Genomic DNA, 13,596 nt, shown 5'->3' with positions numbered 1-13,596 from the left:
GGAACAAGTTAATTTGCTCTTTTTTAATTATGAAGTGTGAATGAGTGCAGAATCTTATATCTAGAGCCAGAATAGACTCCATTCATTTCATAGGTAAGTAAACTGAGACCAAGGAGATTAAGTGGTTTGTTTTAGGTTACCTAGGTACTAAACTTCAGAGATAAGATTTGAAAGGACCTCCCCCACCCCCGCACTCCAGAAAATATGCCAGTATGCATGGTACAATGAGTAATAATGATGATGGTCACCATCATTACGAGCCAGGAAGAACTCTAGCTTAGGAAGGTCTTGGGGGGAACAGTAAGGGTGATGCTTCAGAAAAGCATAGACTGCTATGCACTAACTATTTATTTCAACAAATTTCTTAACATCTGTGAAAGCATTATGATAGGTTCCATCTAAAGAGGCTATGTCCAGAGCAAGGGAACTGATGAGCAGGTCCACTCTACTTTGTCCTCATCACACCACACCTGGGGGATTGTGTTCCATTTGGGATGTCATAGTGTGGGTAGAATTTGACAAGTTGGAGTGGGACCATGGTATAAAGGAAAGAGCACTAGAATTAGAATCAAAGAACCTAAGTTTGAAACCCAACTCAGCTATGTACCTGTGTGACCTTAGACAAGCGATTTAAATTCCCTATGCCTTTGTTTCTTCATCTGTAAAATAAAGGGGTTCAATTAGATGATTTCTAATTTCCCTTCCAACTTGAAATATATTATCCTGTGACCTAGAGGAGGGTGATCAATAAGGTAAAGGGATTAGAAACCATATTATACAAAGATTAGTTGAGTGAACTAGAGATACTTAGCCTAGAGAAGAGAAGATGGGGAAGGAGTATGGAATGATATGTGACTTCAAGTATCTGAAGGCAGTTGACTTATTGCCTCTGGTCCCAGAAGACAAAAGTAGGAGCAAGTCAGGATAAGGAAATATCTCCTGAACATTATTGCTATCCCCAACTGCAATGACCTCAGGCAATTGTGAATTCCCCTTGGTCACCAAAGGTCATTAAGCAGAATGTTGTAAAGAAAATTTCTTTTCAGGCATAGGTTAGACTGGGCAGCCTAATAGATCTTTCTTCACCCTCCCATGATATCCTTTGATGTTATCCACTTCTGTGAAAAAATTTCTTTCCTTCTTTTTCACCCATTTCTGTTTATGAAACTTTTCTTTATACCCCTGAGAGCCTCAGGTATCCTTCTCACCTACCCCGAACCCCAACCCAATCATCCCATCTTTGTCTTATGTTTCCATTTGTCTAGGGCTGCTCTATGCTGGAGACAAATTAGTGGAAGTGAATGGCATTTCAGTAGATGGACTTGAACCAGAACAAGTTATCCATATCCTGGTATCAATCTTTGCTTTCCTTTTTTCTCCTTTTTTTCTGAAAATTTAGCTAAGGGGTGTTATGGAGACAGAACTGGGCTAGTGGGGAAAACCTGTGTCTAAATTTGGTCTCAGACACTGACTAGCTATTTTACAATGGACAAGTCACTTAAACCAGTGGGGTCAAACTTAAAAAAAGAGAGGACCCTACATAAGTATATTTGAAGGCTGCATGTTGATTTAGTTTTTAAGTGCAATGTTATTTATGTTTCATGGTGTTTTCATTCATTTTATTAAATATTTCTGAATCACAATTCAATCAAACTCAGGAATACACACTGTGTGTTGTAACCTCTTGTTTGATAGCTCTGACTTAAATGTCTATCTGACTCAGTTTCCATATTTATAAAATGGGGTTAATAGTTAATAGACATTCCATGAAGTACCATGATTATATTTATTTGACCACTTATGATTGCTGTATGTAGTGGTTGCTGGCATCTGCTTATACTAGGTTGATCTATTTGTCAAGGTTCTAGCTCCCCATATATATATATATATATATATATATATATATATATATATATATATATATAAAGCCCCCTAACCAGTCCTTACATTAGAAAATTAAAATACACAAGAGGAGGACAAGAAGGAGATTTTTAAACTATTTAGTGAACCAATATCAATACTAAACAGATAGATAGCAAATGACAGAACGTCTAGCTTGATAAAAGTTAACTAAACTACAAAAAGATAGAGTAATACAATAATAGTAGAAAAATGTACATTTCTCTCTTGGAACTGGATAGATCTAACAGAAAGTGTAACAAAAGGGGAAATTAAGAACTGAACAAACAGCTGGTGACTTTATAGCTGATAGGTATGGAATCTTCTAAATGGAAACATTAAAGAATATTCATATTCTCAGAACCATATGGCATAGTTGTAAAAGTTGATCTTGTATGAGGACATGGAAAAGTTATAAATAAATGTGTAGATTTTAATTTATTTTGTTAAATATTTCTTGAGGCTCTATGCCCACTCTTCTAACCACACATGCTAATAGACCAGGTCTCCGGAGTTCAGTTACTTCTCTCATCAGAGTTCTGGGGTTTCTGTAGTACTGTCATGTGCAATCCCTTAACCAGTATACTCCCTGAAATTGCCAGATTATATTTCTCCAATATCATCTAATGAGCAATTATTGTATCCAATATTAATCAACCAGTTAGCATCTCTAATCTTTTGCCAATAAAGTCAGTCCCTTCTCTTCAATTTATATCCATAGAGCTGCCTCGGGCAGAGAGATATTAAATAATTTGCAATATCACAGAGCCTTTGTGTATCATAGAAGGGAAACAATAAAATTAGTATAAATGAAAACACTATGAAAATAGCAATAAATATGAGAGGCACAAGAAAAAAACACATATTTAAATGGAGACTTTATGATGACATCCTGAATAATCAAAAGTCAAGAAATGGAAATAATAACTAAAAAATAATTATAATTATTAAATAATGTGCCAAAATTTCTGAGATGCAGATAATATAATCTTCAAAGGAAAATTATAATGTCATATATAATAAGAACATACATTAACACAACAGAGAAAATAGATACTTGATTAGCTGAATTTTCTATTTAAAAATTAGAAAACCAACAAATAAGCAAATTCAAAATAAATACAAAAAATGAATCTGAAATATCAGAAGAGATATAGGTAAGTTGGAAAACATATGACTATAAAATTGGAAAAACTAAAAACTGGCTTGCAGAAAGATTTTTTTAATGAAAAATCTATAAGCAAATCTGACAAAAAAGGAGGAAAATCAACTTAATAAAAGATATTCATGATGAAGTCACAACATAGAAGAAATAAAAATATGTTTAAAACTATTGTATGCCCTTACATGCCAGCAACACTGAGAATTTAGAAGAAAGAATTATCTGAAAAACATGTAATATCCAAATTAACAGAATACCAGATCAAGATTTTAATTCATTTTAGAAGAGGAAATTGAATGAGCTATAAAGGAACTATCAAGAAAAAACTTTCTAGTTCAGAAGGATGTATAGAATAATTCTCTCAAACTTTAAAAAAAATTAATACATATATTATACAAATTATTCTCAAAAATTGAGGAAAAAGTTCTATGGAACTCCTTTTATAAAATAAATATAGCACTCATACATAAAGCATAAAAGGATAAGATCATGAAAATAATAGAAATAATCAATAGTTGTTATAGCTAATATTTATTTATGTCTTTAAGGTGTGTGAAATGTTTTATACATTTTGTCCCATTTGATCTTCATGAGAGCCTTATGGGGGCAGCTGTTGGATTGAGAGCTAGGCCTAAGGACAAGAGGTCCTGCATTCAAATTTGGCCTCCGACACTTCCTAGCTGGGTGACCCTGGGCAAGTCACTTAACCCCCATTGCCTAGTTCTTACCACTCTTCTGCCTTGGAACCAATATACAGTATTGATTCTAAGATGGAAGATAAGAGTTAAAAATAAATAAAACAAGAGCCTTGTGAAGCAAATGCTATTGTCAATATTTTATAGATGAGAAAATTGTGGAAGAGTGAGGTTAAGAGACTTGGGTAGGATCCCCCAGCTAGTAAATACTTGATGCAGACTCAGGTTTTCTTTGACTACAAGTTGTCCTTTGTACTACAAATCTAGAAATCAATCTCATAATGAATATTGATTCAAAAAATTAATTAAAATCCTGGGGGAAAAAAGTCTACAACAATTAGTCCAACAATTAATTCATTATAATCACGATGGATTTATATTTGGGGATTTAAGCATGTTTTAGCAGTAGAAAAACAACATAAATAATATATTAAAATAAAAACACCCCAAAACTCATGACTATATCAAAAGATAGTGATAAAGCCTTTGACAAAGTATAGTATTCATTTATGCTTAAAATCTATGAAACATAGGCATAGGACCTTTTCTTAACATGATAAATAGTATCTCTAAACCCAAAAGCTAATCTTATGTGCCATGGGGAAACATATTAGAAGCTTTTCCAGTAAATACAGAAGTAAAAGAAATATATTCCTTTCCCTGTGGCTACTGGTCATAGTTTTAACAATAACAATTAGAAAAGAGAAAGAAATAAAAGACATAAAGATAGGCAAAGGAGAAATAAAACAGCTCCTATTTGCTGATGATCTGGTGACTTACTTAGAGAATTGTAGAAAATCAGCGGAGAAACTAACTCTAACAATCAGTAGCCTGAGAAGAATAACAGTATTCAAAATAAATCTACAAAAAGCAACCACATTTCTATGTAGTAACAACAAAATCCAAGATGTGATAATAGAAAAGTCCCATTCAAAATAACCATAAATACATAAAATATCTGAGAATCAGTCCAATAAAGCACACTCGATGCCCACATAGGTGGAATTTCAGAGATAATACCCACAAAGATAGAATTACAAAATGACAAAATGTTTCTCAGAAATTTAAAAACAATTTAAATAATTGGAGGAATATTCGATACTTCTGCCCATGCTATGTCAATATAATAAAAATTATATTACTTAAAACTAACTTACATGTTTGGTGTTATAACCAAGCCACTAAGGGTTTCTGCAGAGCTGGACAAAACAATAATAAAATTTATTTAGGGGAGGAATATGAAGCTGTTGGGGCAGATATGAAGAGACACACCATGGAGACTGGGACACATGGCCCACTTGGGATATTGATCAATGGGTGAAGGAGACAGAGATCTTAGTTTGGTCCTCATGGACTAAAATCCCAAAATAATGCTGTGGATCTGGGGAAAACTCAATTTTATTGACCTAAGACCAGTCTACTAGAAGTTGATTATAATTTCTCCTCTTGAAATTTTCTAGGCTATGTCTCATGGCACGATCATGTTTAAGGTGATCCCAGTTTCTGATCGCCCCACCAGTAACCAGACAATGGTAAGACTTCAATGAATCATTTCTCCAGGTTAGATTTACCACCATAAAAATGGCCACACTGCATCTGATGATGATGTCCTTAGCTCCTACTGTGCAGGGATTATTTCTTTGAGGTCTTCATATCCCCAACATCTAGGCAGCATGATGGTGGTACAGTGGAATCAGGAAGATGCATTCTCCTGAGTTCAAATCTGGCCTCAGACACTTATTAGATGTGGGACCCTGGGCAAATCACTCAATCCTGTTTGCCTCAGTTCTTCATCTGTAAAATGAGCTAGAAAAGGAAATGGCAAGCTGCTCTAGTATCCTTGCCAAGAAAACCCCAAATGGGATCATGAGAAGTTGGACATGACAGAAAAGACTGAACAACAAAAATCCCCAAAACCTAGTGTAGTGCCTGCATGTGGTAGGCACTTAATAAATGTCTTTTGAATTTAATGTGGCATATTTTTTACTTAAAAACTCAAATTAACAGAGGCAAAATTGTTGTTATTAAGAATAATTACCAATGACAGCCATAATGTTGGTAATTGTATTTTTTATATACAAGCTAAATGCACACCAGATTCTGAAACATGAAGATCACTATCTCTAGTAACCCATCCTTCATACAATTAATCATTCTACTGTATTATGACACTTGGGCACTATCAACTAGGTAAATAGGGAAACAGGAACTGTTAACAGGCAAGATGAGGAATCAAACAATAGAAAGAAGAATTGATCAAGGAAAGGCACTGAGAGAAATGTGCAATTTGGCTGAACAAAATGTCTCCTAGTTGCTGATACTTGAGTGTCAATACAGTGGAACAATTAATTGTATTAAGGATGAGGTTACTATGTTTCAGAATGCTGGTGTACAGTTAGTTTGTGTATAAAAATATTATTACCAATATTATGGCTGTCATTGGCAATTATTCTTAATAATCCCAATTATAGGCATCATCCTGATTCAGAATTGAATAGAAAATGACAGTATTGTAGAGACATAAACCTGCTGTGAGAAGCCCTCTATGAGTCTGTCACAGTATTAAAGAGTTTGGATTCTATTCTAACAAGAATAATTAATAGAGCACTTTCTAGTCCTATGTTGCTTCAAATGCCAAATATGTACATCTACTATAACCACAATGACAAACTCAGCCTACAGGATAATACTCAGAGATTGTGAGGGTCTCTTGAGAGCTTTTAATAGGAAGATTTGATTATTTGTACTAATTTCAAGGCTTGAGTCTAGTGGAATTTTAACAGCTTAGAGTTTGGTGCTGTTTTTTAAAGCTCTAGATAAAAGAGAGGAAATAGAGAAGGGTGGGAGGTAGGTGTCTGCTTTCACACTTATACCACTTCCTGCCCATCCTTTTGGGAGGGAATCAGAGATTTTTCCCTTCCTCTAATTTTCCAAGTTTTGTGAATAATCCGTGGCCTCTTTGATAGGAAAAGGAGTAAAGTTGGACAGAGGGAATGGAAAAAATTAGCATGAAGTGATGAATAGAGGTCCAGAAGAAATGGTTTAGACTTGTAGGTAAAGGTTCTTTGATGGTATAATTGTATGCTTTTCACCAGGTCTATGTTCGAACTATGGCCAAGTACTGCCCCTGGGAGGATCCCATCATCCCTTGTGCAGATGCTGGGTTGCCATTCCAGAAGGGGGAGATCCTCCAGATTGTGGATCAGAATGACTCTCTCTGGTGGCAGGCCAGGAAGGTCTCTGACTTTGGTACCTGTGCTGGTCTTATCCCTTCCAATCACCTTCTGAAGAGGTAAGGGCATCGATTGCTTTTAGACTTTCTTTAACCACCAGCAAAACAAAGAGATTTGTTTGGGCTTTTATTGCATTTAAGATGGGAGAAGGAAGAAGAGTAAGAAGAGAAGAAGAGAAGGAAGAAGAGGAGAGGAGAGGAGAAAAGAGAATAACTCTCTTCTTAGGATAGATTACATGAAATGTTTCTACCATGAGTCTAACTTCTGGTCCTCAGCTTTGCAAGTTCAAAGCTCCATTTGGTCAGTTTACCCTCTGATCAGATCCTGGGAAGTAATTTGCCTAACCAGACTCACAAGAGACTTACTGATAAACCAGAATGCCAAAATTTATGAATTTACTGCCAAATTCAACTGCTAAACAGACTGGGGCACTCATGTTAGCTTTTCAGTACAGTCTCCCCAACTAGAAAAGTCTGTTTGGGAAGCCACATTAATATGAGAAGCATTATTGGAAAGTATAGAGTCAAAGTAGAAAATGTGAGGTGATCATATGAGAAATTGCTGTAAAACTCTGATATTCAAGAGCATATACGTCTTCTGGTGAGATGGGCTGCAATGCTTGGATTGGCCATTCAGAGTATCCTGTCCCCTGGACTGTGGTGAAGACACATTGACCAATTTTTTTGTCATTCACCTTTTTCATTGTCTTTTGTCAGTCACTAAAAGTTTCTGCCATTGCAATCTTCTCTTGTGATAGACTTATTTGTTGGGTGAATGGGAAGCCATTTGGAGTCAAAGAATCTAGATCTGCTGACTTTTTACCAGGTCTACCTGTGTGACCTTGGGCAAGTCATTTTGTCTATAGACCCATGGGGAATATAAAGAAGAGACCTGAATTTTGGGTTCCAGTCCTGGTTCTGCCACACACTACTTGTGAGACTTTAGGGATATCACTTATTTTCTTTGCTTTTCCTTTCCTATTCTGAAATAAAAGTGTTTGGACTAGATAACCTCTCAGATTGCTTTTGGGTCTGAATCTATGGAACTCTTCTTTGCCTCAGTTTCCTAATTTGTAAAAAGAGGATATTGAGTGAGTTAACCCCTAAAACCCTTTCCAGCTCTAGATCCCAAAATATAATGATAATAATAATTTAACAACAATAATATTTGACATTTATATTCTCAAATGCTCACATGGATCTGTGATCTCATTGATTTAAATGGTCCCTTCAAGGATACAGATCACAACTAATCCCCACTTGCCTGATCTGTGGGGTCCTTGTCTTTGTCCTTCTGGAAGGTCATCATAGGGATATTCACAAAGTGTTGGAGACCTTCTTTAAAGTCTTTTGACATTGCAGTGGAACACTTTGGTTTTCCACACTTTATCCCTTGGTCTTGACATGTCATGACCAGCCCATCTCCTCTTTCTATCATACATTTCTCTGACTGTATCTTTTACTTCTGTTCTTCTACAAAGTTCTTTATTTCTATATGTTGTATGTGTATGTATGTATATAATATGTAGTTCTATATGTTGCCCTTTAAATCCCAGAATGCAGGCGACTGCCTACTTCATCTATATCAATTGATCAATACCCAGAATAGCCCACTCTCTTGGTGCTTGAACCAGTTCCAGGGTAGTCAAGTTCCCTAAGTCTACCCCAAGGACACAGGTCTGGTCTGGATGAGTCTGAATCAGAGAGGGGTTCCAGGAACAAGACTGACCTTAGATATTGGTACCAAGGTCAACTTTTTTCCCTTCTTTCCCGTAATAATAGTATCTTATATTTTTGTAGCATTTATAGCACTGTTCCCAGTTAATTGTTACAAAAACCTACGAGGGAAGAAAGACAACTATAAATACTGCCATTTTGTAGATGAATAAAAAGGCTCAGATATATTAAGTGACTTGCCCATGGTCAGACATGGGCAAAGGACAAACTAGTCAGTAGTCAGGAAGCAGCTAAATGCAATCAGGAAGACATGGAATCAGGAAGATGAGTTCAAATCTCAATTCAACACTTACTAGCTGCATAATCCTGGGCAAGCCTCTTAATCTCTGTCTGCTTCAATTTCTTCATCTTCAAGAAATGGAGACAATAATAGCACCTACCTCTCAGAGTTGTTGTAAGGATCAGATGAGATAATATTTGTAAAGGACTTAACACAGTGCCTGGCACGTAGTAGGCACTATGTACATTTTTATTTCCTTCTCAAAAAATTGTTTAATTAACTCACTTGCCTCCTTCCCATACCCCCATGGGAAGTAATTCTTGACTTTCTCTGGTCCAAGATAGATGTATAAACAACTATTTGCAAAATCAGACCTAAGTATCCCATTTGTTATCAAGGATAAGAAAGAGTTTATATTAAATGATTGTCAAATGAATGGATAAATGAATAACAAATGGAGAATCAAAGGAAAGAGTACAAATAAAAAAATTATGTAGCAGAATTTTAGCATGCTAATTCTGTGTTGATTTAAATGGATTAACTCTCTGTTTCTTTTTTTTTTAAAAAAAGAAATTTTAATGCCAAAAGCATTTTGTTTGGAAGAGTTTTTTGGATTTTATTTCATCTCTGCCTCAACAGAAATGGAAGCACTATTTGTATTCTTAGAGATTATTTGACATGATGATTAAAGGTTTATAGGATTAGAGTATTAGGCAAGAGACAAACAAAAGGATGGGGTCAAATCCTCATGTAACCTGTGGCCATTCCCCAGTCTCTGACCTCTCCAGATCTTAAACTCAATCTTGGAGTATCTCAATAGTAACTCTGTGGCTCATTTTTGAGATGTTTTGAATTACATTAGAAGGCAAAGAAAATGAAGAAAAATGAACTATTTTATGGCTTAAGGAGCCTTTTCATGAAATATTAAAGATGGCAACTGAATTTATTTTTAATAATAATTATATTATATATTATATAATTTAATTTAATAAATAATAATATATTATACATAAATAAAAATAATAAATAAACTATATTTCAAATCTATTTAGCACAGAATATATTGAATTTAAGAATGTGGCAAATGATATGGCATTGTATTGATGAAAAGGCTGCAGTTTTAGGAATCATAGCTTTATAAGATTATAGATTTAGAGCTACAAAGATCCTTAGAGACCATCAAATCCAACTCCCTCATTTTATAGATGAGGAAACTGAGGCAGAGAGGTTAAATGATTGCCTAAGATCACGCCGCTTTTAAGTGTCTTGGGCATGATTTAGAACTCAGATCCTCCCAATTCTAAGCCCTGTGCCCCAGTTTCTTTGCTATGTAACCAGAGAAACATTTTATGACAGAATAAAGAAAACACATATGTGAACTTCAAGGCTAAGACATCCAATGTACCTAGAATGTGAGACTTTTGACAAGCAGGCCTGTGTTTCTCAGTTGTTCATGTGTTTTTCAAGCCCCTCTCCTCACTCTCTGTCATCCAGGACTTTGTCTTGATTTTTTCCATAAAGGCTGGCATTTAATGTTATTGGAGTTTTTGAGAAGAAACATTTTTTTTTTCATGTAACAGCTGTTTTGCTGGGCTGCTGTTCCAGTTGCTGGGTTATTAATCCCCCACCTGTGCAGTTAATCCTCTTGAGCTAATGGCTGATGATGTTGCTCTGGCCATTATCAAGTGGAACACTTGCCTAAGAGGACAAGAAGCTCCACAGGGAAGGTTGGAGGAAGTAGGGAGTCCCCAAGAATCAACAGCAGGGGACACAGACTATATCGGTCTGAACCTAATTTCAAGGAAACTCTTTTTCTAATGTTCCTGGTTGTGCTTGTCAAACAGAGGAGAATTTTCTCCTTCTGAGGCTGTTGTTAGAGCTGTTAGAATCATTAATTTTGTGAAATTGTGAATCTGAAAAAAATCTTATAAAATCACAAATTTTTTACCTGAGATCCATGAACTTAAAAAAATTTCCACAAATGCATTTCAATATAATTGGTTTCACTTGTAAACATATATTTTAATGGTTCTTAAAGTGCGTTCCTCTCTAGGCCCCTTTAGTTCATTGTACAATAAAACGTGAACATTAAGGCTGGTGTTAAGACTAAGTGACAATTGCTTTAATTGCATTTTCCCATTCATCTCTGGTGTCAGAATGCCAGTAAGCCTCTCAATCCATTCAGTCACAACCTTCTCCCGGATATCTTTAGGGTTCATTAGTCTTACCTGAAGTAGACTAACAAATTTTCAGGTATTGCCTTCATCTCTTGTTATAGGTGACCTTCAGAGTCAAAACTGAAGCCTGCAGAAGAGAAGACTCTTTCTTTGATAGACAGTGAGAGTCCAAATGATGTTTTTTTTATATCATTAGGGAAAGATTCTGCAAGATGAAGGAGCTAATTACTTTTCTTTGACAGCGCCTTATGATATATCATCCACATCCATCAAGTAATAAGTAAGATGCTTTAGTTCAATGCCTTCTTTTCAGGACATAATAGGTTAAAAAAAAGAATGACTGACAAGGCAAAGTCTGATTTGATTTGATTTATTAGCAAAGGCATGCAATTTGCAAAGAAATTTGGTTGGAAGCCCCTCCACAAGCTAAGAATCCTGAAGAAAATTCACAAGGATTTTTATAGTAAAAGCACATTTACTATTTTTAGGGACTTTCCAGAGTTTAAGAGATTCTGATTGGTTGCATCCACCTGCATCCCACAAGGTAGTTAGTGACGTAGTGATGGATGATTCCCCTCAAATGATTCAGTTTACAGAAAAACAAAACTTAACTCAAGTAGCTACACAAAATGTCAGCAATGATACAAAAAGGAGTCAGTATAGTTCTCTCACTGAAGTTTGTTTTTTTTTGTTGTTTTTGTTTCTTTTCTTTTCTTTTTTTTTTTTTTTTTGCATAGGAAACAGCGGGAATTCTGGTGGTCTCAGCCTTTCCAGCCTCAGACCTGCCTCAAATCAACCATATGTGAGTGTGGGTTTCTTTTCTCTGATGCAAACAGGAAATACAATCATTAATGTGCCTTATGAGAGAAGCAGTTTTAGCCTTTCTCGGGGCTGACCTTAGCTGTAAGTGAAATATGTTACCTATATATGAGTTTAAGAGTTACTGGAAAATTCTTCCTTTCTCTTCTTCTTCCCCCAAAAGATTGCCCCCATTAACTTCTCAAAAGTTAATTGATTGTCTAAAGCATTGAACCATTGCTCCAATCACGACTCAGATGCTTACTAGCTATGAGACCCTAGGCAAGTCATTTAATCACTATTTGCCTCTGTTTTCCCAACTATAAAAATGGAAGTAATTAAAACTATCTACCTGCCAGAGTTTAAAATGGATTTAAAATGAGATGTTTGTAAAGTACTTTGCAAACCTTAAAGTGCTATATAAATTGTAGCTTTTATAATTATTTAGAAAGTCTGATGCAGTTGGGATGTTGAATATCTTGTTTCTTTTCATTTACTTGTTTTTACTTTTTTTAATTACCGCTTCAAACATTTGTGGACAGTGAATACAATGGCAGAAGGTAAGATGTAGTTCCTACCTCAAACCCAAGGTCTCCTTGAAATTTACTGATGTTTTCTTAATTTAATTCCATTCAAGTCAATTGGTAGAATGTCAGCTCCTGGAGGGCAGGGACTATTTCATTTTGGTCTTTGTAACCCCATGGCCTAGCACAATGTCTGATACATAGTAAGTGCTTCATAAATGTTTATTGAAGGATTATTTAATAGTCCTTCTGACAAGGCTTGAATTGGTCACCTTATGAGGATTCCAAAGTTGCCAAAGACTTTGGAAACTGATTTTCTTTCTTCCGCTTTCATGGGACTTCTTTTTCGTCCTGCTCTAGATGATAATTTTGTCCTCTTAGCTTCCCCTCATCTGTCTGAGCTAGCAAGAAATATGGCTTGTGTAATATTTAGAGACTTGGGCCTCCTAGCAAGGAAGTTANATATTATATAATTTAATTTAATAAATAATAATATGTTATACATAAATAAAAATAATAAATAAACTAAATTTCAAATCTATTTAGCACAGAATATATTGAATTTAAGAATGTGGCAAATGATATGGCATTGTATTGATGAAAAGGCTGCAGTTTTAGGAATCATAGCTTTATAAGATTATAGATTTAGAGCTACAAAGATCCTTAGAGACCATCAAATCCAACTCCCTCATTTTATAGATGAGGAAACTGAGGCAGAGAGGTTAAATGATTGCCTAAGATCACGCCGCTTTTAAGTGTCTTGGGCATGATTTAGAACTCAGATCCTCCCAATTCTAAGCCCTGTGCCCCAGTTTCTTTGCTATGTAACCAGAGAAACATTTTATGACAGAATAAAGAAAACACATATGTGAACTTCAAGGCTAAGACATCCAATGTACCTAGAATGTGAGACTTTTGACAAGCAGGCCTGTGTTTCTCAGTTGTTCATGTGTTTTTCAAGCCCCTCTCCTCACTCTCTGTCATCCAGGACTTTGTCTTGATTTTTTCCATAAAGGCTGGCATTTAATGTTATTGGAGTTTTTGAGAAGAAACATTTTTTTTTTCATGTAACAGCTGTTTTGCTGGGCTGCTGTTCCAGTTGCTGGGTTATTAATCCCCCACCTGTGCAGTTAATCCTCTTGAGCTAATGGC

General features: G+C 35.5%; 1 protein-coding gene across 1 annotated transcript in view; it reads left to right on the top strand.

Annotated features, from left to right (window-relative positions):
• Positions 1–13,596, top strand: part of MPP4 (MAGUK p55 scaffold protein 4) — a 59,605-nt gene that overhangs the window by 28,081 nt on the left and 17,928 nt on the right. The window contains exons 13-16 of the mRNA XM_044669401.1: positions 5,217–5,288; positions 6,852–7,048; positions 11,860–11,924; positions 12,463–12,480. Coding sequence (XP_044525336.1) covers positions 5,217–5,288; positions 6,852–7,048; positions 11,860–11,924; positions 12,463–12,480 — 352 coding nt within the window. The remainder of the gene's footprint in view (positions 1–5,216; positions 5,289–6,851; positions 7,049–11,859; positions 11,925–12,462; positions 12,481–13,596) is intronic.

This window comes from Gracilinanus agilis, chromosome 3, assembly GCF_016433145.1.
Source record: "Gracilinanus agilis isolate LMUSP501 chromosome 3, AgileGrace, whole genome shotgun sequence".
In the NCBI taxonomy this organism is placed as follows: domain Eukaryota; kingdom Metazoa; phylum Chordata; class Mammalia; order Didelphimorphia; family Didelphidae; genus Gracilinanus; species Gracilinanus agilis.
Note: the sequence above shows the minus strand (reverse complement) of the source record. Positions and strands in the feature narration are given on the sequence as shown.